At 43.5% G+C, this 13,616-nt stretch overlaps 1 protein-coding gene and 1 long non-coding RNA gene across 2 annotated transcripts in view; one reads left to right on the top strand and one right to left on the bottom strand.

Moving 5' to 3' along the window:
- The window catches only part of LOC141942186 (uncharacterized), a 28,591-nt gene extending 18,615 nt beyond the window's left edge, over positions 1 to 9,976 (bottom strand). The window contains exon 1 of the long non-coding RNA XR_012628558.1: positions 9,902 to 9,976. This is a non-coding gene — a long non-coding RNA (uncharacterized LOC141942186). The remainder of the gene's footprint in view (positions 1 to 9,901) is intronic.
- An 892-nt stretch (positions 9,977 to 10,868) lies between these two features.
- LOC141942182 (alveolar macrophage chemotactic factor-like) lies at positions 10,869 to 12,789 on the top strand. Its single transcript, XM_074865124.1, has 4 exons — positions 10,869 to 10,949; positions 11,123 to 11,249; positions 11,339 to 11,422; positions 11,638 to 12,789. Exons 1-4 carry the CDS (start codon positions 10,880 to 10,882, stop codon positions 11,654 to 11,656), a joined length of 300 nt encoding a protein of 99 aa, XP_074721225.1. The 5' UTR covers positions 10,869 to 10,879; the 3' UTR covers positions 11,657 to 12,789.
- Positions 12,790 to 13,616: the final 827 nt, after the last annotated feature.

Here is a 13,616-nt window from a genome sequence, read left to right as displayed (position 1 = left end):
GTTTTTTTCCATTATAATAAATACACGGGGTTACATGAAAAATATCTAATTCCATCAACAAATCTTTTCTTCAGACTGAAAAAGCACTTTGAACCCTCAAATTTTGATTAACCACCAGTAACAAGAAAGGGTGACACTGGTATGAGAAGTAGATTCACTTTGTAAAGAAGATACATTGCCAGCTAGCATTCCTGGTGGAACAAGGTAAGTGAAGGAGCTGGTGGGGGTGGGTTGGTGTGGAGCAGGACTGGAAGGAAACCGAAGAAAGCAATTAAAATCAAAAGAAAGTGAGACCATGAAATCCAAGAGATGGAGAAGGTTCAAAATAAACTGTGATGTTCTAAAACTGGGGCTGGAAGTCTTTCAAAGAAAACTGCAAGATGTGTGTGGTTAGAAGTGAAAACATTTTTTTTGGAACAGCAAACATTAAAATTCTGCTGTGAGGGGAAGGCTAGCTTCAGGCTTGCTAGCTCAGAATGGAGCAGAAATTAAGGAGATGGGCAAATTGATCTTCCCCTCAAAACTGTGGGGGACATTAAGTTTTCATTTAGTCTAGAAATCACCAGATCTAAATTGCTGGTCAGAGACACCACAAATTAAAAAAGCAAACAGATTAAAAAAAGTAATTTGCCCCAGAAGAACAATCAGTGAGAAGGGGATTTCCAGTACAAGAAGAAATTTGAAGCTATATAGGATTGGCCAAGTCTCCATAGAATTCCAGAGGTGCAGTTTGATAAGTTTCTCATCCTGTTACACAAGACTTATTTTGGAATTGCTTTTATTGCAAAACTAGTATCCTGGCTGAGTGAAAAAGGAAAGTGGTCAACAGTACATTTACTCAGCAGTTTCACTGACAAAAAGAGCTCCTGAACTGAATTGCCCATGTTTCCAAATTTCTGTCACATCAGATGTAGATGCTAATGCCTACAGTTAGGAACAGTATCAACTGAACAACCTAAAGCCCAAATCTAAGGTTTTCTCCACAAAATAATTTCACCCAGCAGAAGCTTCTAGAAGTTTTTAACCTTTTTGTTACTTTTTGCATAGAAAAAAAACCCCTTGTGGTCAGGATAAATCATACCCCCTTGCATCAAAATCCTGGGACAACCTTCCAACAAGTTACAAACTGCAATGCTATGATCCCAGTATTATTCGCAAATCCCAGCACAATCACGATAGCACCAGTACCTTGCCTAACTAGCACTGCTATGCTAACTGCTTCACAAAATGGTCTGGGATTGACCCTCCAAAAAGTTACGTTACTGGGAGACTAGCAGATAGCCCTGTAAAGTAATTATTCATCAGACCTGGAGATCTAGGAGGCTAAGCAAGAATCAAGAGTATGTCAGCAAGTTAATTGATTCTAGTTTCATAAAACACATCCCATATCTGCATGTCGACACTTTGAGCGGCTGCTGGAAAAGCACAACAGTTCTTGGGGATAGTGGAGACCCTGCTGCTGCAGAATGAAACACAGGTGCAGGAACCAGCATATGCCATTGCTTTTAAGAATTTACTGAACATCAGCCAGTAAGGATATAAACCATGCCTCATGACAGCTTGTGTTTGGGCTTCACCTAGCACTATAACCTAACAACACCAGTGTAAAATCAGTGCAAATAAAATCTAAATACAATCTATATACTTTTACTTGCTTCTTCCTGCCAAATCAGAACAATTGTTCACTATATTTGCAAGCAGAACACCAGAGCCCAAGTTTAATTTGCACTTCACTGTGCCATGTGGGGTCTGCGAGAAGTATGTAGATAGCATACTGTAACTGGAAGCAGAAAGGCATTCTTAAAATCAAGCACAGTCCACAATGTGAGCACAAAGTCTCTATTCTCTTTCATTAAAAGGATCTGAACTATAGCCTGTACTTCCCCCAGAACTTCTGGACCATCAATCTCCACAGTCTTTCCTTAAATACTAACTCATTTTTTATGCAGCTGAGTTGCTCCTACTGAAAAGTAAGAGTTGTCCATGCAGGTGTCAGATCTTTGTGTGAAAGCCACCCAACACAAATAATGAAGAATGACTGACTTGTGAAGAAATCCGATGCTCTGAAAGCTTCATGTTTTAATTATCAATAAGCAATAAACAAATGCACAGCAAGTCAGGCTGGTACATGGCTGACTAAGCCAGACATTGCCAGCAGCAGACCAGTAATCAAGCCAATAAAACCATGTTTGCTGACTCACTGAATTCCTATTGTCAAAATTCTATCAACTCCTCACTTTCTGCTAATTCCTTTTCCAGAAAGTTAAGACAGGTGAAGTCCCTGTGTCCTCAGGCTCCTATTACAAGAGGTAGAGTGCACAAGGCTGCACTAACTCCCGCTTCTCTCTTGCTCTGGGATTTCTCTGTTTGGTACTTCACCTCTGGCAGCAAAGACCATCATTCTACAAAAGAGAAGCACTGTATGTAAGCACTGCTCACCATGAACACAATTTTAATAACAAGAGAGACAAAGAAAACAGACATTGTTATAGCTGGTTCATATTGAACGTTGTAGCTTCACCCACTGCTAGTTAAGATTAACACACAGAAAAAATAAATAAATGGTTTTTGCATACCCAAACCTTTCACTGAAGTCAGCAGGAGACTAGATGGAGTAAGAAACATGGGGAAGACCTGTACATCTGTCTGCACATGCTCGACCTGTTGGCAGACCAAATGCTATAGAATAATTTCCTTGTTGAAAAATTCTCATAATACTATGCCTGCTTAGAGGAAAGGATAAAGGAGGGCATGCAGATGTCTTCTGATACTAAAATGACTATTAAAAGAAACAGAATAAGAAGCCAATGGGTAATGCTGGATCAGTAAGGTCTACCAGAGTGAGTTCTCAATGAGAAGTACTGAGTACAGTTTGTTTCAAATGATGTGTAGCACGGATACAAGCCAGGGCCGTCCAGGTGGAAAGCATGCTGAACAGTGCTCCACTAGAAAAATGAAGATTCAAACAAACTGAAAAACTTCACTACAAAGCAATGACTTTGTCAAATTCAAGCATATATTCAAATGCTAATAGCAAACTGTTTATCTAAATGAAACTACTCTGATCTCACAGCAAAACAGCATTTGGAGATAAGCGAAATTATTCTTTTCAGTCAATGTCCTGATCAATTTAATTTTATGGGAATTTTGACTACTTAGAAGAAAACCAAAGGTAAAAATGCTGACTTCCAAGCAAATCAAAAGTTGCTTTTTTCAGTAGCCTTTTTCTAAAGAATCCCTCTAGCTAACTTACTCTTCCGCCCTCTCTGTGTACTCCTGACACCAGCACTCACTAGCAACTTTAAGAAAGAAAAAATGGTGTGCTCACATTTGTTGATGCAATGTTTAGGACAGTCTCCTTGCATATTTCTGTACCCTGTGTGTATTGAGGCTATCTGAAGTCAAGCAATCTGAAAATTTAAAAAATAAAAAAAAAAAATACAAGATAATGGGGAAGATAACCATTGACAGTAACCTCAGTGATGATCCCATTTACAAAAAATGTTATCAATGTTTTTCCTGCAAACACGTCTTCCCTAAACACCTCCCTTTAACAAGCTGAAATGAATACTTGTCCCTCTTGCTGCTTTGTATGTTATTTTGGGTAATTCACTGAGAATTAAGCAAACTTACCAATATAATTTTTTATTCCTTTCAACTAAATAACAGGCATTTTTTGTTGCCAGGAACACTGTAATTGATTTTACTACAGAGTCCAAATACACTGAAGAATAAACCTGCACATAGCACTCCAAGTGCTTTACAAAAGTACTCCCTGAGGTAACAGCTTTACTATCTTCTAGAGTGTAAGTCAAGTACAACTTCTTCATTTTTCCTTCATTGCAACACAACCAATGAAAGTAACATAAAGGATTAAAGTGTGGGTGTCATAAGAGAAGACTTCAAAGATTTTGTGATGATTCTAACAACTGTTCCCATTTTCATGTGGTCACCAGTCTTGTGTTTGCTTTCTCAACTGATGTCATCGCTTCAACTAAAAGACCACAACTATTCAAAGCACACCCTCAAAAATTACTCAGCTCCACTAAACTTGAAAATTTAGCTGGATTCAAATTAGCTTAACCCAGGTTTGGGGGGTGGTTTTGTTGGTTTAGGTTGGGTTTCTTTATTTGGTGAATAGTTCATTTTTTAATTGGGTGAATAGTTCGATTTTTAAGAGACCTATATTTGCTTTACTTCCAACTATTTGCAGATGTAACAATTTTTTCTGTATTTATTTTGAAACAACTTGTGTCCAAGTTGAGGGAAATCTTTACTGTCAGACTTAAAGTATAAGGATGGGAGACCTTTGCTTTCACAGGTTCTTTGAGGGATCCCCCCTTGGGAAGCAAAAACTTCATCTCAGTTAACAATGCTCTGAAATGAAACATGCATTTTACTGCTTGTGAGCTGCTCAGCTTGAACTGAAAATACTGTTTCAACTTTTCAAACTGAAAAAACGCCACTTTTTTTTAATCAGTCTTTTGATCATGCTCTGTGGTGAGCCCCACATATTTCTACCCACCACTGCAAAATACTATTACCTAGAAAGTATCAGCACAATGGCAGCATATTGCTGGCTCTGCATCCTTTCTCCCATGCTTTAGATAACACCACTGGAACAAGCGTTAACTGTTACAGGATATGCTGTATCATGCCTGTACAAGGCAGTGGCAAAGTATAAGTCCTGCTGTCAGATGTTAGAGCTAGATACATGTGGTGGTTTGACTAGCTGCACATTCAGTATAATTATACCTGAACTAATGTGCAAATCATAGAACCAATATCTGTTCTCAGCAATCAGAAAACCTGCCTGCTTCTGGTAGACAAGCTGGACTTAAGAACCCACAGCAAGAGATCCACCTTCTAAATAAAGAGTTGTTCCTGAAGTTTTTACAGATCCAAGGGCAAAAACCTGTAGGAAGTTCATAAGATGCAGAACATTTTCAGCTGCTGGTAAGGCCAAGAAGAGCTCTTTATACCTTCCAGGAGTTATGATGACCTCAAAATCTTTTCAACTGAGTTTTCAACTGTGGGGGTGGAAGGAGTCACCCAATTGTAATTTTTATAGAGGATCACACCTGCCCCTAAAAAGCCTGGGGGTTCTTCTCCTCAGTAAGGGTAAAAACAAATTGCTTGGACAATTTGCTCTTGTCCTCAAAAGGAAGCCCCTTTTATCTTTATGTATATTAGGTATAAAATACCAGAACCAGTCAGTTCACCACCAGCTAGTCAATTTATGTGCTTTTTGAAATTGTTGTATGTCCAGGAGTCACACAAAGTAAGGTCACAGCGTGGCAGTAACTACAATCCCATTAGCTATCTCAGAAAAGGTAAGTTGGCACTTGAAACTGAAAAATGGAGAAGCAATTACCAGATGAACTAAAGTCAAAGCCAACCCTTTATATTTGCTAAGGTAATGCTTGAGTAATACAAACACATTCCTTTGCAGCTATTCACATGGTGTTTCTTCATGCTCTTACTGTCACCAGTAAGCACAGCTGAAAGAGAACCTCTAACTCTGTTGAGCGGAAAAAGACAGACCTGAGGACTCCCAAATGTTAAAATTGGGTGAAGATCCAGGAAAACAGGTAAGAAAATACTGACCGTCATTTGCTATAGGTCATCATTTTAAATGCAAATCTTAACATCTCAAAAGGTATTAAAGAAATGAGTGCACAACAGTGTGTGATGTGGGCCCCAATGCAGTGGACAAAACTGAATTGAGATCCTTCATGACACAAGTTGAACAATGGGACACATATTTCTTACATATTCAGGTATTATTTACAAGGGGAAAAGGACTGGAAACTAGAGAAACACACAAGGAAATTCAAGCAAATAAAACATCTGATAGATATAAATCATATTTTGCACAAAATCGTAGCATGATATTGAAATTTGGCTACAACCTCCAGCAAATCTTCCCAGAGATTGGTTGGCTCTCTAAGAGCAGAGATGGTTTTATGTACCTTGTGACAGAGCTGGATCCCCATGAGGAGTCATAGGTGCTAGGGGATAGCAACCTATCACAGCTAGGGAATACTATGAAACATAGTATTGGTACAGGAAAAAAAGGTAACATAATTACAAAGATAAGAGGAGATACCAGCATTATATACCCTCTGACTGTAGCCACTCACTAGTAGGTAGCAGTGACTTGATGTTTTTCTAGCTCTCACTTACAAATCAGAATATAATTCATTCCTAATCAAAGCACTGGAGGAAACACCTGACTTGCTAGGAAAAACCCCTCCCCCTTCAGAGACTGCCCGTGTTAAACAGTTTCTAGGTGATGTTAAGAAGTTGACCTAAGACTTGCATCTGGGATATATCCTCCAAACTCATTTTTGTGCAGTTAGGAAAAGTCCTCACTTGTTGAAACGAAAGAGACATTGTCTCCTGTTTAACTGTCTTTTAGCTTTTCTGGGCCTGCCGCCAGTGAACGCATGCTGTCACTACAGATGTCAAGCCAAATACCTGCTGTGGAAAGGCAAGCAGCCAAAGCCTGCAACCAAGCAACAGAATCACTTCCTGCATTTAATGAATTAACAACTGGATAACATAAAGAAGATTAAGTCATGTGGCTAGTAATTCTCTGTATGCATTTCCTTAGGGCCTGCCTAAGCTGGGCCAGCTTTCTATGCTCCAGCAACCCTGAGGCCCACGCTAAAGACACTGAGGGATTTCAAAGTATCTTCACACAGCAGCTCCTACCAAAGAACCTAAGCAAGGTGGGTAACTTGAATGGTAACTTCAACGAGGCCAAGACAAACACTTTAGTGAGTTCTGTCACAGCTATACTGATGCTGCCACTCATGATAACTAATTTAAACTTAACTCAAGCACATCTGTACCACCTGCAGCCAATGCATGACAGACTTATCTATAACGAAAGAGATATAACAGCAGGCAAGGAAGAACTCAGCTTTCTAAATTTTGGCTGATGTGGTGCTACCTGTTCCCTGTCTTTTTCTTACTTTCAAAAGAAAATGTGCCAAAGGTGGTGAGGAGGGCCAGAGGGAAGGGTAGAATCCAGGAGTTCATCTACAGCTCAGCCTTGTTGCTGCTGTCACCTGGACTGAAGAGAGCCCACCTCCATTCACATGGAAGGTAGCTAGAGGTGATCTGGAAGTCTGCAGGTACAAAGCCTTGCTCAGGCAGATGGTCTTGCCTTCCGAAATACTCCTAGAGATATCCATTTCCCTTGTGCCAGGCCTGTTTGCATGAGTACTGACTCACAGGATCAAGCTCTGTAATGCCTACTGCATCTCAGCGTGTTCACTACTTTTCTGACTACTGCTCATCTCAGCACATGCCTCTGCTGGAGAGTTGACTGCCGAGTTTCACACATTGCTGCCCTGTGTCCAAAATAGCCTCATACTTCAGACCCCAGGAGACTTCTGGAATTTCCTCAGCAGTAACCACTGTGGAATGAGTCTGACAGTTCAGATATTGTGAACAGTCATCCAAGCATAAAACCAAGCACTGTCACGTAAACTGTCCTTACTCATGTGTACTGTCCAAGAACAGCACATAATCTGACTGTGTATGAGTGACGATTTCTTACTTAACAGATCTGCTCTCCACGTTTATTCAGAGCTGGATCTGCTAATGACAGTTTCAATGACCTGCACTGGATTATCTGTGCATCATCCTAACCGTTTATTGCCTCAGTTTGCTACAGCTGGGCAAATTCTTCTTCCTGGTAATACAGCATAAGCCTCAGTTTTGCTGTTCAGCTTGTGAGGGGTATATTTAGGAGAAAACTAAGTATGGACACACAGAGGTCTATGAGGCTGCAGTAGGGCACCTGATTCCCATAGATTAAGGTCACTCAAGTGTGTGTGTTCCTATCAACATAGTAATGTACATATGCAAATAAAAACTGCGTTCATTAGTGTTGTCCTGCAAAGAACATGGCACTTCCTTGGGGCAGCCATACTGGGAACTCACAGTGCAATGCTCATGGTGCTATAGCCTGGAGGGAATGGTGGCTCCATCCCTATGATCTCAAGGGAGCTTAGGGGATCCCAGGGAAGGTTTCCAACTTTTCTGCTTAATGGGTTGCCCCTAAGCACCTGTGGGCAATTGTCCATTCTTAACAGCTGTGTTTCTTATGGTTTTCTTAAGGAATCTCTCTAGTTTTCAAGGAACGTATGCCCCTGCCTCTAACCTCTTCAGTTGCCACTCTACTGGTTTCAAATAAACCATACAACACTACTTACCGGGGTCTACTACTACTATTACTATTATTAGAAGGGTGACTCAGGCTGCAAAAACAGAGCCTGGAAGAGCACCTCTGCTACAAAGTTCTGTCTTGAAGATGGAAGCCCAAGTTAAATGATGCATCAGCTTTATGCATGTATATTTCATATACACATTAGTGGAGAATTCATTTTCATTAAAAATAATTAATTAGTTTTCAACTAAAAAAAAGAAGTGAGATAGCATATAACTCACAGGAAGGTAACAGGCCCAGATCTAAAGATGTATGCTACTTCCAGGCTACTCAATATAACACCCATTGGACTCCCACACAACCCCTATGTCCTCTAGTAGACTACAATCCACAGCTCCTTCTCTTGTAACCTCTCCACTTCTCCCCAAGGCCAGATAAGCCACCCTACATTTCCCCAACCCAGCGTTTTTCATGTTGTAATTGTACCTAAACAGATGGACAAGAGAGAGCACAGGAGGTAGCTAACTCCAAGCTATGCACTGGCTGCAAGCAGGAACATCTGGATTGGCCAGTGACAAGGTGGAAAGAGCACAGCTTATGCTGCACATTTTCCCTCCATGGCAGTGCTGGTCTGGCACTCCCTCTCCCTCCATCCAACATCAAATCCCCACAAACTTGCACTAACTTGGTTCGTATCCCTTGATAGACCTTTGTCAAATCTTTATTAAGTTGGCCAAATGATACAAACTTTACTGGAGGGGTAACATTGGAAGGTGGGGGGGAATGACAGAGCAGGACAGAGAGTCTTGATCATGTAATTTCCTTTCAAGACCAATCTACAAGCCAACAGCTTCCAAAGATGTCATTACCAAACTGCAACTGGAAAGGGGTGCAAATTAGTCACTAGATATTTCCTGATTACATGGGACAATTGCCATTTGCTTATGCCATACAATCTTCCCACACAGCTGATCTCCCAAGAGACTAATCCAGTGGCCATATCTGATCTGCAGATGACAAAGCTCAGGAATAAGAGTCTCTGTGTACCACTAGGTACACTCAGTTAAGCTCTCGCTAGGACTGATTCACAGGCTACATCTTACCTGTTCTGAGTCCTGACTTGGTTTTGGTTTCACACAGTAAATCTTCTAATGGGATTACTGTACTGTGATCCTTGTAATTTCAAAAATCACCTTATTTTGTTTCCCATCTTGGCATCCCTGTCAGTATAGTTTTACCTACAGTTAATTCCTGCTCTCTCCTGTTAATGTCTTTATAATACAATGATTACTTGGCTTGTCTCTAAAAAGAAGTAAATATAATCTACATACTTTAGTTGCAAGCAGCTACCTCTGTGTTGACGTCTTCTTATAAGGAAACAATGTCAATTTTCCCCAGAAAATCAAGTCAAGCCAGTTCAAAACAGTCACTATAACATCCTTGGTTTCAAGTCATTCTAATAATGATTCATGAGCTGATCTCTTCTTCACAAACCAGGAACGATTAACTGAAAACTGACTGGTTCTATCTGATTTTGCATTAGCCCTTGAGGTTTCAGATGTATATTCTACAGCAAAGAAATATTTATTAATAAAGATTAGAAAGTTGCAGGGGGAAGGGAGATCTAAGAACACACTTGCAAATCTTAAATTCCTGCATAGCCATACAAACAGGTCATAAATCAAAGCAACATGTGGTATGTGGTACAAAAAAACTGACCTAGAAGCTTTAGGGATACACAAGGCATTTGAGTTGTTTGGGCAAGACACTTGGCAGCCTGAGCCAGTGATTTGCTGAACTCCACTCGTGTTCACAGGCACCTGTGGAAGAGAGAAGGAGGATCGGCCACAAAAAGATGTGCAAATCATATTTCATACCAAAACTAATTACAAAAGAAAATGCTCTATTCATAATTGAACTAAACCTATGTGTAAATAAAGCTCAGAAAAATTGCATCCATTTTTCTTTAAAAGCTCCCAGAAAACTGCTCTTTTGCTGCTTTAAAACAAAAGTTACCAAAATGATTTGACAGTCATGAGGACAGAGAGTGACCTATCTGTGCATAGGTGTGGAGTAGAAGGCTTATATTAGTGGAGTGTAGGTATGGAAATTTGAGTGTCTCCAAGTTGCAGGAAAACCAGATAGGCAGTTTTCAAATGGCTGTGAAGAAAGGGGTGCTCAGGAGAGCAACCCCCACTGGATGAGAGTGCACAGCTGCACGGGGTTAGCCAGCAAGGCCAGCTCCACAGCCCAAACCCTCCTTCGGCTTAGCACCCTGCACTGAGACTCACTGAAAGCAAACCGAGATGCCCCACAAAAGAGCCTGAGCTTCTTCCAGAGAACGGGGTGAGTCTCCTCGAGATCCCAAGCAGCCCCTGAGCGAATCTGGGGACTGTGCAGTGCCGTCCTTCCCCCTCCCCGGTACCTGGAAGAGCCCCAGGAGCCTCTCGGGGCAGGGTGCAGCCCCCTTCTCTCCCTGCCCCGCTCCTTCAGCACCCAACACCCGGCGGTGGGAAGGGCCGAGGGGGCCGCCCCACCTGGCCCGAGGCAGAAGAGGTGGGGAGCCCAGCCAGCCCCCCCCGGCCCCGCTCCGCGCCCGGGAAATTCCCCGACAGCTGCCGGCGGAGGATAAAAGCACCGGCGGACAAGGGGGCCGCACAGCCGGCTGCCGCTGCACCTCCGCCACCAGCACCAGCCATGAGCCCGCACCTCCGCCGCCTCCTCCTCTTCCTCCTCCTCGTCCTCCTGGCCGCCGGTCCCTGCCGCGGTAAGCGGCTGCGGGCTGGCCCGCCGGGCCGAGCCGGGGGCACCCCACCGTCCGCGGAGGGGCCCGGCAGCGCTGCGCGGGGTTGCCCGGGCGGGGGGGGCGGGGCGGGACGGGGCGGGGGGCGCCGCGGGGGTCCCGGAGCCGGGGCTCAGGCGGCGCTTCCCGCCTGGCAGGTTCGCCGCTGGCCGGGGAGCTGCGCTGCCGCTGCGTGCGGGCCGTGTCCGAGGTGATCCCGCCGCGGCGCCTGGCCCGCGTGGAGCTCGTCGCCGAGGGGCCGCACTGCGCCGTGCCCGAGGTCATGTAAGTGCCCGGCCCCGGCCCGCCGCGACCCCGACCCCGGCCCCGACCCCGGCTCCGGCCCCGGGTTCAGCCCCTCCCTCGCCCCACAGAGCCACGACGAAGCAGGGCCAGACGGTCTGCCTGAGCCCCTCCGCACCCTGGGTCAAGCTCCTCGTCACCAGGATCCTCAACAGGTACCGCCGGGGTCGGGGCCCCGCTCCGCCCACCGCCGCCGCGGGGGTGACCCGGGAGGGAGTGGGGTGGCCCCGGCTGCGGCCCCCGCAGAGAACCCCGGTAAAGCGAGGGGAAGCCCATTTCGCTTCCTCCGCACCCGCTTCCGAGCAAGCGGAGGGCTCGCAGGGAACGGCGGGCAGTGCTCATCTCCGGCTTCTCGGCTTTTGGCTTTCAGCTCCACACAGAAAAACTGACGGGGGACAGCAGCTCGCCAGAGGGGAGATGACAACTGAGCTTGTGGCTTCGGGGCTTTCTTCTCTTGAAACACGCTGCGTTTGAGCTCAGCCTATTTATTGAGGATACTATTTAACGTAATGGTAGCTGATTGTGTTTATTTAAATATTGCAAGTATTATGTAAAATGTATCCTTCATTCGGATATTGAAAAGCACAGTTCTAAGTGCCGTACTACCTTGCTGCCTTTAAAACCTTGCTTTTGGGGTGTTGTGCAGGAGATAAAATACAGGGAATATCCTGAGTCCTTTCACAGGAAAAAAATCTGCCTGGGCTCCAACATCAGTGTGAAGTATATTTCCATGCAACACGCCTTTGTAAGGTCTTGAGTAACAACTCACATAGAAACATTTATTCTACATGGCAGCTCTGAGTAGAGAAGGGAACTGCTGCCTCCCCAAACACATCTTTGTTTTGTTTTGCACATCGTATACCTATGTGCCTGGAAAAAAACTTTCCCAGCTACTGTGGGAAAGCCGTGCAGCCAGCTGGGATGGAGCCAAAGGTTAGCTCAGCAATGCAAGTTCACTGGCAGCGGCCAGTTCCCTTCTGCTGCCAGAAGTCCTGGTACACACAGCACTGCTTACCTTCTGCCTTTGCATTCGGAGGGAGCTGGTGGGTTTTGCTCCTTGCAACCTTAGACATGTGATGTCTTTTTTTGTATGGCATAATGTCATAATTCATATAAAGTTACATGTAAGTGAACATGCTGTTCTGTTGATGTTTATTTATTCTAGTCCAAATTCCTTTTGGAATTGTGTATATGCATTTTCCTCTGCTCTTCATGCTTCTGTCCAGCAGAAGGGGGATCTAAACACTTTTAAATACTAGTAGTTAAATGTCATAATTGTGAGACCATATGATTTTTATTCATCTACTCTTTTTCCAAAATGCTGAGGAAACCCTCATAGTTATATATGCATAATTATTGTGCAGAGTTATCATCATACATCCAGAATAACTGTAATAGGTTCCTGTAAATCAAATGGAAGATTTTTTCTAATGTTTTAATTACTATATATGTTTCCTAATTAAGAAATTTTCCCCTGTTATGTACATAGTTTTGCTTTCTAAAAAATAAATATTTAAATACACTTGTCTGGTGTCTGTTTCCATGTGTTAACATAAAAGACAGATCTTACAACATCAAATCTTGTCAGTTTAGTTAATGGCTTGTATAAGCCGTGCCCATCGATACATGTTCACCATTCCAAAACTACAGTCCTTGGCATTCTTTTGCCTTAATGGGAGTTCTGGACTGAGAGCAGGAGGACAGAGCTTCTTTAATTTGGTCCTATTTGCCGGGAAATGAAATTAGTTGGGAAAGCGATATGAAAAGCACCAGGGCTCTATTTTCCTCCTTTCCATTTCACTGCAGTCACCTAGAAGTTGAAAACTGGGCTAGAGACAACAGCATGTGGAGCAATGAAACAACTCTCCCACATATCCCCTAAATCTTTGTGCCAGTTTCTGGTTCCTCTTGAACTGAGGAAAAGGACAGGTTTCATATGGCCAAATGGTTTAGACCTTTTCTTATCAAGGTGACAAGAAAATGTTTTACCCTTCCATGCTCTTTCTGTGATTGAAATGAGCTGGTGCTGCCACTTGGAGAGGCTGAGAAGAATCCCTGACCTTTTGGCAGACCCCTTGGAGGCCAAGGGCAGGGAGCAACTCTGAGCTGGTTTAGGTTGAATGAAGCCAGTAAACTGAGTTCTGGATGGCATGGAGGTCAGGTAGTGTAACTTCATCACGAATAACAGATCAATGCTAGTTTAAATATGAAGCTGTGTGATTGTCTCAGATTTCTCAAGCCAAAGAGGTTCTTCTTTCTGTCTGCTGACACGCTTCTGTCATTTCACCTACTGCAAAGGAGCAGCACTGTTTTCACGATGTATTTTTCTGACATGTTCTCCATGAAAAT

Source organism: Strix uralensis, chromosome 4 (genome assembly GCF_047716275.1).
Source record: "Strix uralensis isolate ZFMK-TIS-50842 chromosome 4, bStrUra1, whole genome shotgun sequence".
In the NCBI taxonomy this organism is placed as follows: domain Eukaryota; kingdom Metazoa; phylum Chordata; class Aves; order Strigiformes; family Strigidae; genus Strix; species Strix uralensis.
The sequence above is the reverse complement of the archived record's forward strand: the minus strand, read 5'-3'. Positions and strand labels throughout refer to the sequence as shown.

Bases quoted from the DNA above. Each gene is read 5' to 3' on its own strand.
- LOC141942182 (XM_074865124.1), top strand. From the start codon at position 10,880: ATGAGCCCGCACCTCCGCCGCCTCCTCCTCTTCCTCCTCCTCGTCCTC. The intron at 10,950-11,122 runs GTAAGCGGCTGC...CCCGCCTGGCAG, and splicing joins GGCCGCCGGTCCCTGCCGCG to GTTCGCCGCTGGCCGGGGAG. The intron at 11,250-11,338 runs GTAAGTGCCCGG...CTCGCCCCACAG, and splicing joins TGCGCCGTGCCCGAGGTCAT to AGCCACGACGAAGCAGGGCC.